We start from the raw sequence: 13,764 nt of genomic DNA, 5'->3' as shown, positions 1-13,764 counted from the left end.
CAAAGACAGGGACTGGAGATGTTGATTTCCAGAATTGGTGTTTGCTCTCTGAGGGATTAGAATATACTACCACTGAGTGCTGGCTTTACATCAGGCTTAGAATGAAGTAGAACTGATTTTAGGTAGCACCTGTATGTTTGGAGAGGGGGAGGTGTTGAGAGGGACACTAGGGAACCTGCAGAAATGGGACTGAGGGTAGAATACATGAGCCCTTGGGGTGAGGTCAGTATTCAGAGGCAGAGTTCAAACAGAGGCACTGGAAATTCTCACTCCAGATCCTAGTCAGGAATTGAAAACCAAGAGGAATTGGATCAATGAAGTGAGGTTGAGACTGTGTCATGGCTTTAGAGATAAAAAACAATGATGATGGGGGAAGCCAAAAAGCTGTCATAGAAACAAGGTGGGAAAAAAAATAGGAACTTGCCTACCCCTGAGAAATAGTGCTGACCAAAGTACCTGACCTCTTGGGTCCCAGCTGGGGGGCGTGGAAAAAAGAAGTTTAGGTATCGAAGATATGTAGGAAGATAGCCTTTCTTCCCCATAGGACTATCTGTGGCAGGAATGGGGGTGGGTGCAGTCGGGAAGTAGGTCAGTGGATTCCCATTTTCACCCATGCATGTTGAACAGCAGATTATCTCTAAAATCCAAAAGCGAATGGGGCTAGGGTTATTGATATTCTGCCAAATGACCCACTGTTTGTTCTAGAGGTGGGGAAAAGCAGCCTGTACATAGCTTGACACTCTTTTTGAGCTGCAATGAATTCATAATATTTTGGTTCTTCTGCTTTAATGCATCTGTATTGATCAGGGGACATTCTGATATGACCTATAAAGCAAGGCATTAAGCCTGTTTCTCTTTCATCATCACCTCTTCACTGGGATATGAGCCTTACTCCATCTCTAAATCTCACTGAGAGTGGGATGAGAGTCAGGGATGGGATAGGAGTCAGTCACTATCTGGCAGACACAACCAGGAGTCACATGTTTATCACACATTCTCATCTCAGAAAGGGCTATCAATCATTCTGAGCAAAGTGTCTCCCTATCTTCTGAGAATTCACTTGTTTCTTGAATGGTCTGCTTCTCAAGTCCTGATTTCTCTCTTAAGGTTAAATCAGCCATATTCATTTACCTTTAATGAATCAATGGATTTGGCTACTTGATAATGGAATAGATTCTCTTTTCCATATAAATTCTAGAGGATGGACACCTTTTTTGCAGACTTTCTGATTATGTTAACCTTATTTGATTGGTTACATATCAGACTGTGTGTCAGGGAGAGAGATATTTGAGCTGTAATACAATTCCTTATTATCAGCTCCAGGCAGCACAGTAAACCTTCAATTCAATTTCTAATAGTTCTCTCAGTAGTATACATACATTTATAGTTAATATCATAACATTCTTTCATAATGATGGTAGGGGCATGAATACCTCCTTAAACACTAATCTAATTGTATAGATTTAATATATTTGTCATTATGAAAGTTAGATGTATTTAAAATTTTTAATAGTACCAAAATTAGCAGAGTTGAAAATACAAGTCTGCCATAATTAGGGATAGATGCAGCATGCGTGTGGGCGGGGAGAGAGAGAGATGGGGGAGAGTTTGAGATGGGCTTAGGGTCAGGTTTGAAATAAGAGTGAAAAATGTCTTATCCGTATTACTTGGTAAAAAAAAAATCAGCAATTTTACATTTTGATGATGCCGTTTTGAGGAGGTTTCATCAAAGTATCTGAATCACATGGTCCAGAATCCTTGAACAAGAACAGGCAGAAACTTCTGTATTCATGCAAGCAGGAACAGATTGACCCTAGGAAAATGCCAATACTTGAGGCGTAGATAAGGGAAGAGGAACTGAGAAAGATATTCAGAGATGGGGAAAGCCATAACAGTATCTAATGCTACAGAGGGGGTAAACCAGGATTAGGGTGCAAAAGGAAGTTTTAGATTTGTCAGTTAAGAAGCCTTTGGTGACCTTCAGAAGACAGTAGCTTCAGCGGTGTGGTAGGTGCCAACGCCAGATTGAAGAAAGCCAAGAAGTGAAAGGAAGCGAGGAAGAGAAGGCAGCAAATGTAGATCATTCTCTGAGGAAGTTTAGCAGTGAAGGAGAGGAGACAGAAGAGGTGGTTGTTGAGGAGGAGGCAGGATTTAGGGGTATTTTTTAGGATAAAAGAGAATTAAGAATGCTTTTCAGTTGATGACAAATATCCCTTCCTTTGCTTATGTAATATTTATTGAGTGCCTACTGTGTGTCACTAGAGTGAATGAACAAATAGTAGGAAAGTAGTCATGGTATGGGCCCCAGAGGACTTTTAGAAATGGGTGGAGGCATTTTTGGTCATAGTATGTTATTGGCATTTAGTACTCAAGGGCCAGAGATGTTCTAAATCCTGCAATAAGAGGGACAATCCTAAAAACAAACAGTTGTCCTGCACAAAATTAGAAAAAGAGCGGTTGAAGATATGAGGATGGACCACCCAGCAGTCTTCTACCTCTTTGATTACTTCCTCCTTCTTAAAACATATTTTTCTCCTTACTTTAATGACTCCCCTCTCCCCTGGTTTTCCTCCAGAATCACTGGGCATCCCTCATCTCCTTTGACCTCAAATCACTGGTTTTTCCTCTCTTGGCTCAAGTTCTCTAGGTCTCTGAAAAAAACCCATGTCTCTTTTTTCTCTATTCTCTTTCCATCCAGTCCAATGGCTTTAAATATTGTTTCTCTAGTCTTGGCCTCTCCCAAAATCTTCGGATTCACATAACCAACTGCTTACTTAACATCTCTCACTTTAATAGGCAATCCAAACCTAACACGCCCAAAACAGAACTCTTAGTTGTCCTCCCCAAACCTCTTTTTCATTGATCTTCATCATCTCAGGAAATGGCAAGAACATTCACCCAACTGCACAAACTAAACACCTAAATCATCCCTCCTTCCTCTTTCCTTTATACCATCAGCAAGTCTTATTGGCTCTACTTTCAAAATACATTCTAAATCCATCTAATTTTCATTACCACCACGACTACCATCATGTTCCAAACCACCATCATCTTTCACCTGAACCATTATGAGTCCCTCCTCTCTCTTCTCCCTCCTTCAACAATTGCTTCCTTGCAGCCTTTCCACAGTGTCCAGAGAGATCCTTTTTTAAAGTAAATCAAATCACATCACTTCTTTGTTCAGAACCTTCAGTGGCTTCCTACAGCACTTAGAACAAAATCAAAACTCCTTATCTTGACCTATGAGGCCTTATATGATCTGACGACTACCTGCTTTTTCAGTTTCATTTGACACCACATTTTCTTCCTTATTCATTATCTTCTAGCCACCCTGGCCTTAGTAGCTGCAATTTTTTTTAAGTAGGCTCCATGCCCAATGTAGGGCTTGAAATCATGACCCCAAGATCTAGATCACATGTTCTACTGACTGAGCCAGCCAGGTGCCCCACAGCTGCAATTTTAAATAGATAGTCAGGGAAGGTCTCACTGAGAAGGAAATATTTGTGCAAACACTTGAAGGACATGAGAAAGTGAGGCTCAGAGGTTGTAAAGGTTATCTAAATGAATATATAAATTGTCAACACTGAAGACAGAAATTTAATGTTAGAAATACCAATAGAGAACAAAGAATTATTATTATTATTAAAGATATGAGGATGACCACCCAGCGGTGTTTTACCCTTTTGATTACTCCCTCCTTCTTAAGGAGTTGGTAGATGATTCCAACAGGGAGGGTAATTGGTGGTATAGTGTGAAGACATGAGATTCATTTTTAAAAGCTAGAGGAAAGGGGCAGGCCCAGGGATATAAATGCAATGGGAGAAAAAAACAGGCACCAGTTGAGAAGACTAGGGAAGCAGTGTCATCAAGGGAGATCCAGATTTCAAGAAATTGAAAGGAATGTTCAGAGGCTGAAGAGATAAAAGGCATGGACTGTGTGTTCCAGAGGAACTATGGAAGGGTTTCATGAGTTGGTGAGGGATAGGAAATGGAAACAAAATAGAGGGCATGAAGATACAGTTGGTAATTACTAGGTGATAAGCAAGGACTTGGGAGTCTGAGGCTTTTTGTGTTCTTGACAAATAGAGATAAAAGTATAATGGATTTTGTTCTGGTAGTCTCAAGACAGCTAGTGGTAGTGAGACTATGAGTGTTTGGAGGTGATTGTGGGGGCCAATAGAAACATGGAGGTCCTGTAGATGAGACTTCTTATTCCAGAAGGAGCTGAGCTTAACCTTGATTCCTATGAAAGAAGAGGTACTATGCTTCCATGATCTCCTAAGACAGGCATGACAGTATAGTACTGGGATGTTTCAAAGTGGTAACTTCAGGGGTGCCTGGGTGGCTCAGTCGGTTTTGCGTCTGCCTTTGGCTCTGGTCATGATCTGCGGGTCCTGGGATTGAGTCCCACGTCAGGCTCCCTGCTCAGTGGGGAACCTGCTTCTCCCTCTGCCCCTCCCCCTGCTTGTGCTCTCTCTCTCTCTCAAATAAATAAATAAAGTTAAAAAAAATCAAAGTGGTAACATCATAGAAAATTTATCCATTAATTTAAAAAGATATCTATTGGTTTTGTGTCCTGGTTTTGGAGAACACTTACGTCTATACTTTTATTCTTCACAGGTAAATATATTATTTCAAAGTAGGGATCCATCACATTTAATTTTTTTCATTTTCCTATAGATCATTATTACTCATGAGAATTTGTATAAAATACTTAGATGGCTGCAATGGGAAGAATATCTCCATAGATAAACATGGGTTTCCATAATTAAACAATAGGAAGTTAAATTACCAAAGCAATTAGGAATGAGACCTACCCAAACTTCTTCTGTTAATCAAAATTTCCTAACATTAAGTTTCAAATTGAAACTCAAATAGTCTTAACTTCTTCTCTAGGAATCAAATATATTGGAGGTGGTTCCTGTATTTCTGTCAAATCAAAAATATTTTTATAATATCCTGAATCCATAAATTAAATAGGAGTATCTTTTGAATTTTCAGCCCAAACCCTTCTGTATATTTTGAGCTTCAATAGAATTTCAGTAAATAGCATACAGAAACTGGCCAAGTTATATATAAGATATATTTCATTTATTCTTCTGTTCTGGTTGTCAGGAAGTGACAGCTCAAGAGGAAACATAGAATGGATGACCTCCATGGAACATTTGCCATTTGGCCTTCTCATTTCAATTTTCCAGCATCTTATAATATGATCACAAACACTTGTCTGAGGATCCTGTATTAATCATTTACAGATTATAGGAATATTATCTCCTCAGGAACCATCTTGTCATATAAATCTGTTGTAAGAACAAAACAATAAAGAGGAGATTTAAAACTCAAAATGATAATCCTACATTAATGACCTCCCCTCCCAAACGCTTTGGTATATTAAGCCAGCTCTGTTACAACACATAGAGGAGAATAGAGGACCGTGAAAGCCATTTGACCAACCTTTACCTATCTCCAGGAAAGCTCCAAAGTGAATTCCCAGAGACAGACTAAGCAAGTAGTTTTGCCTACTTGCCTGAAGACAAGCTGAAAGTGGAAAGACAGGCTCACACAAACCTTAAAGTAGTGGACCTTTTCCTGCTACTTTTTATTCAGAAGGCCAGAAGACAGAGGTTTGAACTGAACTTAGTGATGGGTACTGTGGTAGCCAGCCTACAAGATGGCCCCTAATGATTTTCACTTACTGATATTCTTCCCTTCATGTGGTCCCCTCTCACACTGGAATAGGGCTGCCCTGTGTAACCATTAGGATATCACAGAAATAAAAAAGTACCATTTCTGAGGCTATGTTGGGGGGGAAAAAGGCATTGCTTTTGCGTTGCTCTTTTGAATCATTCACTCTGGGGACAAGACAGCTATTGTGTCATAAGGACAATCAAGCAGCCCTAAGCCCTATGGAGAAGTCCATGTGGTAAAGAACTGAAGCCTCCTGCCAACAGCTATGTGTGGGCCATCTTGGATGCAGAACCTTTAGCCCAAATAAAGCCTTCAGATGTATGCAGCCCTAGTCAATATCTTGATTACAACTTCACTTTAGACCCTAAGCCAGAACAACCTAGCTAAGCCACTCCCAAATTCCTAACCCACAAAAAATGTGTGAGATAATAAAATGTGTGTTGTTTTGAGCCATAAATTGGGGGGGGTGTAATTGGTTTTGGTTATAAAACAATAGATAACTATAAGCAATAGAGAACTGATAAGTGACAAAAAACAGAATTCAAACCCAAGTTTGACTCCAAAGGTTGAGCTCCCAAAAGGTTGAAAGTTTTCCAATGAAATTTTTAGTTTTCCTTAGTTTACCTATTAAAGTAAGTAATTCTTTGAACTAAATCAATTTGCATCCTATGTAAAGAGAGGAGCATCAATTCCTTTAATTGCTTGGTCAGTGATGTACTGTACTTATAATGTTGGACTAGTTAGATCTTGGGTACAATCAGTTAGAAGTCAATAAATAACCATGTCTATTTTCCGGGAATTCATTGAAAGTATTTCTAAAGAAGTCTGATTCATGTTTCAGGAGTTTTTCTGTTAAGATTCCTATTGAACCTTCTATCTTATGAGATATTAATGTGTACGATTCCACTTAATTTGTTCCTTCCTGTCCCTCCTCTGAAAACATTTTAGTACACAATTTTAATTTTCTCAAGAGGAAAAATTAGTGAGTTGTTTCTAAATTACCCTTCACTGGAGTTGCAAGTGATTTTAAGAAACACTTTGACATTCTACCCAGAAGTCGTATCTAAATTTCACATAAGTTATAATTTTTTTCCTTCCTCAAATGTCATTTCAACCTTGGGGAAATAATCTTTTACCTTGAAAGATCTAAACATTTCAGACTAAAGAAATAAATATTTATATGCCTTGGTCCAGGTGATATGAGTCATCCTGCAACTGAAGAACATCTCAACTATCAGATCTGCAAGTTATTATAATAAAAATGGGTCTTTCTTTGTCCAATAGAATGCTCATTTACTTTGAGGTAGAGCACTTATAACTACCTCTTTAAGAAATGCTCTATTTCTCTCACTTGAAACGTCTGTAATTATAAATCTGAATTTTCAAAATATAAATTAGGAGGTAATTCTTTGTTTAATGAAAATATTAGCCATAAGATATATTTGGATAGTAGGACCTCTAAAACTCTATTTACTAGTATGCACCTTCAGACAATGAAAGTTACAAGCAAGTAACCAACATGTTTCCAGTCAGACAGACCTTCAATTACACACAGTTGCCCTCAGGTCCTCATTAAATTTCTCTGTATCTGTTTCATTATCTGTAAAATGGTGGTAATCCTGCCTCTCAGAATTGTTATGAGGAGAGGGCCTAGGCTTGCACATAGCTGGAACTTAATAAATATTAGTTCTCATTTCCCCATATTTCCCTACACTCTTCACATGAACTGTTCTTCAAGATAGCAGTATTTTTCTTCTCGTTTTCTCTTTCAGGTTAAAATCAAACTGCCAAATACAAATCCTTCTGAAATTAAAATTGACATCCAAGAAATGGTCCTTGACCTTCGTACTCCTAATAAGTGAGTAAAACTTAGAAGTAGAGTAATGTATTATAATATTAACAAAACTTTAGTCAATATTCTTAGAGTGTGCCTAGTTATTTTGCATCACCCCTAAAGTCTGAAGAAAAGTGAAAAAGTCATTCAGATGTTTGATCTGCATAATATAAATATAAATATATTTGGAAACACCTGATTTTTTTCTGCTTTGCACCCATACATTTGGAGTAGTTTGATACCACCAAACACAGTCCTTGACATTCCGATACACTTTGCTTATCTGCGAGGAAAAACAACTAGAGGTGAAAATCTCTTAAGTTTTAAGTCTTTCATGTGGTTTTTTTGTACAGTGATGGCATAAAAGAAGCAGTATCTTTAAACTTTTTGGTTATTGTGGGGCTCTAAGGTTAAATTTGATTATATTCATCTAAAAATTAACAGAAAATTCTTGTCATCAATCACTTAAAAATTCTGACAATTTATCACTAACTCTTCAACCCATTGAAAAAGAATACAGGTAGTAGTGGAATAACTCAATTAAACATTTTGATATTTTCAAAATAGTCTTCTTATTACACAGGTTCAAATTATCTTCCCCAAACTCAACACATAAAGAGTCTGATGTAAATGTTTATCCTGAAACCTGGACCAATCAGTCCTGTCTCCCAACGCCAACTCTGTAAAGAGAGAATCCACGGAACCTTGTGCGTGCTAGATAAAATATCTAAATATCTCACTGCTTTGTTCACTTTCCATCTGAATGTATAGCAGCGAGCATACTTCAGTTGACAGCAGTGGTTCATTCTCTGTAACTCACGACCATTTCAAACTGGGTGTGGCGAGCAGTCAACTTCTGGCACCTTTTCTTTCTTCCATTACCAGTATCAATACTTCTCCCCTGTTGGTCTTAGAACGTCACAAAAATAAAAAGTAGATCCTTCATACAAAAGACTCCTATGTGTAAACAACCCAGTGTACATACATAGCTTAATCTTGATTTCTACAGTAGATGCATTTAACCCAAACTGGTCTACAGATGAATACATGTCAAATATTTTCTCATCACTTATATCATTTCAAAACTATATTCTCACAAGAAATTGTCTCATGTTATAAAAATTACATCCACTATTCCTACCATTCACTTTAAGGAGTATTTTACTTTTTAAATTCATATTATATATACTTTGACTCTTCCACACAGCCTCTGCAAAGAAAGTTGCTTACGTGAACAGTTAATCTTCCATGATATTTGTGTGCTTGTTAAAAGCACATACATATCTACACACCATGGAGTTAATTTCCGTTCCCCTAGCAGTTCTCCATCAGTCTTTAGGCAGCTGCTCTGGCTACGCTGTCATTCCAGATATCTATCAGAGCTCACTAAATGAAAGACTCACACAGAGATACCTGTCCACACAGAATGTGGGCTACACTAGAATTTTTGGATCATACTGTTCTTATATATTAAATGCTCTGCGCCTGGAGGTGCTGTCTCTTAAGAAAAAAAAATCACGAATTATGGTAGAAGACTAAAGACAGGCTTTTATCATTTTTACCATTTTTCCTAAACACTGGAGCATTCTTTGGAGCCATGCTATTATCTGAAATTGTGTTATTGGAAATGTGTCTTGTTTTTGAGTTTATTGATATTCACATTAACTTTCTTTAGTTTCTAATTTTGACATCTTCTACACTGTTTACTTCCCCAAGAAAGGTTAAGTGAAAATATCCTGTTCGTGTATGTATAAGGCAAAATAAGTGAATCTATTTTAACTGAACGGACTAGTAATATCAGTCAAATGATAGTCAATCGCATTAGGATTATCAATAAAACCCAGATTTTTGGAATTATACAACCTAAAGAAATAAAGCAATTTCTTAAATTCTTCATTTTTAAAAAAACTGGTTGTTTTGGCATGTTGATTCCCAACATGGAGTAGATAGAAAAGAGGAAAGATAGGGGAAATTGGATAATTTCCCAAGGACTTTTATCTTCAGATGAGGTTTCATTATTTTTTGAAGTGAATCCTAAGAATGTCATAAATGAATTCCTTGAATGGGATAATAGGAACAAATTATAAATACAAGTATGAGTTAATTTTTGGTTGAATGTTATTTAGATTATTCTCACCGTTGCTGTGCTCCTTTAATTCAGATTGATTGAGAATTGACTGATGTTCAAACTAAAAAAAAATGTTTTCAAAATGAAATGGTGAAGTTCAGCTCAGTAGCTATTTTTGCACTTTCTTTGAAAATAGTTATGGCTCCAATAGAAAACCGTTATGATGAGCACTGGGTGTTATACACAACTAATGAATCATTGAACACTACATCAAAAACTAATGATGTACTACACAGTGGCTAACTGAACATAATAAAAAAAAGAAAACCTTTAAAAAGTCATGTTTATTTTTAACCCAGATATTTAGATAAAATAATTTATTAACCACATAAAATAAAAACTGCATTGTGTGAATATGCACAGAACAAGGTTGTCCTATATTTAAATCTCTTGCAAGGAACATCACCTTGACTTTGCTAATATAAATGTAAGTATGTAAGTCTCTAAATTAGAGTTCACTTTATAGTTTTTTTGTCTTACTTTCATATATTATAGTTCACTTTTAAATAATTGCTAATGAAAATTAACACTGGATAAACATTTGATCAGTGCCCAAACTGTACCTTCTTAAAAGCAAGTATACTATCAATGTAAAGGCCGAGGTATTGGGTTTAAATATTTATTCATACGTGATCATACTAATCTATAGTAGGTATTCAAATATTATTTTGTAGTGACCTATTTGCTTTTCATTCATTTATTTATTCATTCAACAAACATTTATAAAGTCTTCTGCTAGACAGTGGGGGGACATGAAGATAAGATATAGTCCTGTCCTTCAATGAATTGTACATGGATAAGTATTTGTAGAATTTTATTTTATTTAAATATAAATCTTAATTCAGATATCAGGCAGTAAAACAGACTGGACAAAAATACTTCCCTTCGCCTAAGAGCCTAAATAAGTTGCACAATTTCTGTTCAAAATTTTAGCATGTGAAGCCATACTACTAAGCACTAGACAGAAATGCAGGGATAGATGGATCATTCCTATGGCCACTACCTGTCTCTTCTGAATTTATTTCTCTCTGGACAGAGAGGTGCAGATTATCATTGGAAATCCTTCTTCAGTTGATTTATAGTTGTCTTTTAGTTCAATGAAGCTACCACCACTGAGCTTTGCTTTATTTTTAAAGCGAATATATTATCATTTGCAGAATAAGGGATAAAGCAAATCTAAGTCCAGCTCAACCTATATTATAAACAATTTTAAAAAGATGGATTCTAAGCATTTTTGTACCCGCTTTCTTGAAATGCCAAATATTACAGGCTATATTAAAATACATCACGATATCATTACTTCTGGTGGCGAGAGCTGTTTTTCCTACCCCAAATATCTGGAATGGAACAAGAGTCACAGAAAATTTCTCCTTTTGGTTCCAGAGATGTGTGATAAATACTTTTAATGAGCCCAGTTTCCTGAACTTAGGTCTTTGCAAATGAGTAAAGAGGCGATTGGTTTTCAAGAGTTTGTTTTCAAATACTATTTTTACAGGTGTTCAATAAGTAGCCCTAAAAAATACCAGATTCCTTTACTGGTTTGGATCCTATATCTTCTTAAAGAGCTTTTTGGTCCACTTTTTATAGAGATACTCAAGCCTTCTCTATGGAGAATATGAGGTAACAAGAGTATCGTGCATTTAATTTTCTTCAGATAGCAGCATGTGCCGACCCAAAGCATAATTCCGATTCATACCACTATGACAGAATTACGGATGTCTCATCCCAGCAATGTGTCTAAAGCATACAGCTCTCCAGTAACCGAGCCACAACTGCAAAATAAACCCAGCAATTTCTCACAGGGCTTTTTGTCAATGTATAGTAGAAAGAACCAGAAGCAAGCACAGAGAAGCACTTTCATTGATCTGGTATTAAAATCATTCCAGGCCTGAATTTCAATAACTATACCTGTAGTAGAGACTCAGCCTGAGGTCGTGCTAGCAGAATTATTATAGAACCATTCCAACATTCAGATTTGTATCAGTCAGTCACATTCCCTCTACAGGTGAGCATGGCTGGCAACAGATCTATCCAACCAACTTGAAGTTGCAATGGCTCTATTCCTCTGCCTATAAACCAAGCCTGAGACTATGTGTCTATAATGCAAAATGGGGTCGATTTTGAAAAAAAAAAGAGTGGGGGATCAAAACCCCCACTTGGATTTTTAAGGCCAAAAAACTGGTATATTATTTGTGTTATTTAGGCATATTTTTGATCCAATACTTAAACTGTCTATATTTGGTTTCTAATCATCTGATGCTATGTATTGCTTTCCGTTACCTTATTAAAAGTGATATCTTCTTTTTTTTATTTAAAGTCAATTAGCCGGGGCGCCTGGGTGGCACAGCGGTTAAGCGCCTGCCTTCGGCTCAGGGCGTGATCTCGGCGTTATGGGATCGAGCCCCACATCAGGCTCTTCAGCTATGAGCCTGCTTCTTCTCTCCCACTCCCCCTGCTTGTGTTCCCTCTCTCGCTGGCTGTCTCTATCTCTGTCAAATAAATAAATAAAATCTTTAAAAAAAAATAAATAAAGTCAATTAGCCAAAATATAGTACATCATTAGTTTTGATATAATATTCAATGATTCATTAGTTGTGATATTTTCTTGATATCACTTTAGGAAGCTGATTCTAGGTTTTTATCTTGTTTTGTTTTGATTTTTAGGAAGCTGTTGATAACCCTTCCCCATCCTGTGGAATGCAACAGTGCCAAAGCTTTCTATGTCCTGGAGACCGAGACTCTTGAAGTCACCATAACTTTGAAAAGAGAGTTTGATTTCATCAATTTCTTCTAAAACTTCATGAATAAGGAGGAAAAGGGGTACATTGGATTGATTAAAAATGAAAGAAAACTTTGGAAAAAATTGGTTAATGTTTTCTATCTTCTTCATTACTCTGACATATTTCAGAAAGGGTCTAAATTCAATTCTAGTGAGATCCTGATCATTGACAGTCATTTCTATTACTCTGGCGGGAAATATTGTTTTCTCATATTCAAAAGCTATTCCATTTTTAAAGCAATAGCTGGATAGAACTGACGGGTTATCCAGTTAGATTACTGCATGGTCAATTAAAACTGAAGTATGACCATGAAATTGTTGGTCCACTTATTTCAGGAGTCTGAAGAACTTAAGCCAATTAAGTATACTATGATACAATCAGTCGCATTGCAGTTGGTCATTATTATCACCAGACAAGTTTATTTGGTTGCCTTTTCATTGATTTGATCAAATGATTTACAGTGTTCTCTGGTTCGGCTCTCACAATTCTGGAAGATACAAATAACAAAGGATTATAAATAGTTTGGTACACCATACTAACAACATGTTTTACTTGAAAAAGAAATATTCCCGAGCACACAGCATTATTTAGCTTCCCCAGTCCTGCTCTCGATGTTTGGATCTAGTTAGGTTAAAAATAGTCTTCCTTTTGTGCACCAATAATTACTAACAATGCCTTTCGGGGTACTGTGTGTATATTTAGTATTGAAATCCTTGACATTTAAAAGGAATATAAAAAAAGCGTAGTGCACTTACAAAACCTATTCTTTCTCATTTCCTATTTTTATTTGTAATTGGCCATACCTATTTTTATGAATTATGTCAATGTCCCCTGCCTCTTCTGGACTGTATTGCCTGTTTATTTCAGAATTATTTATGAATAAATCACATTTTAAAACTCATGTAACTAGGCCTCACACTTTACTGTAGAGCTGGAAGGTAACTGGGAGTGAAATTTTGAGAAGAGATGAAAAATTGAAAGATGTTTATCACTTCTATATGAACTATTAGGGGACTAAATACTCAAGCAGATGTTTTCTAGACTTACTTTTGTAGATAACTACCAAGCATCTAGTTTGTGACTAGATCTAATAGAAGGAAAAGACTGAGATTTGGTCCAAACCAGTTGTTTTAAAACCTTGAACTCTTGTAGAGAATTTGCCATTGAAATTAGCACCATGACTTTCCTCTGTGGGGGCAAGAGTTGAGGGTGGGATTGACTAAAAGGAGTTAGTGCCTGTGAATTTAAGTCCACGATGTTGCAGGAACAAACGAGTGTCCTACTTTGCTTCCTCAGCATCTTTTTTAAAGGCTGTATTTTAAGAATTTAAGATT

General features: G+C 36.6%; 1 protein-coding gene across 1 annotated transcript in view; it reads left to right on the top strand.

Annotated features, from left to right (window-relative positions):
• Positions 1-13,259, top strand: part of DNAAF6 (dynein axonemal assembly factor 6) — a 28,599-nt gene extending 15,340 nt beyond the window's left edge. Inside the window, exons 5-6 of the mRNA XM_045804999.2 lie at positions 7,461-7,546; positions 12,315-13,259. Coding sequence (XP_045660955.2) covers positions 7,461-7,546; positions 12,315-12,444 — 216 coding nt within the window. The 3' untranslated portion in view covers positions 12,445-13,259. The remainder of the gene's footprint in view (positions 1-7,460; positions 7,547-12,314) is intronic.
• The last annotated feature ends 505 nt before the right edge of the window (positions 13,260-13,764 follow it).

This window comes from Ursus americanus, chromosome X (genome assembly GCF_024610735.1).
Source record: "Ursus americanus isolate L20-20 chromosome X, mUrsAme1.1.p, whole genome shotgun sequence".
Lineage (NCBI taxonomy): Eukaryota > Metazoa > Chordata > Mammalia > Carnivora > Ursidae > Ursus > Ursus americanus.
Note: the sequence above shows the minus strand (reverse complement) of the source record. Positions and strands in the feature narration are given on the sequence as shown.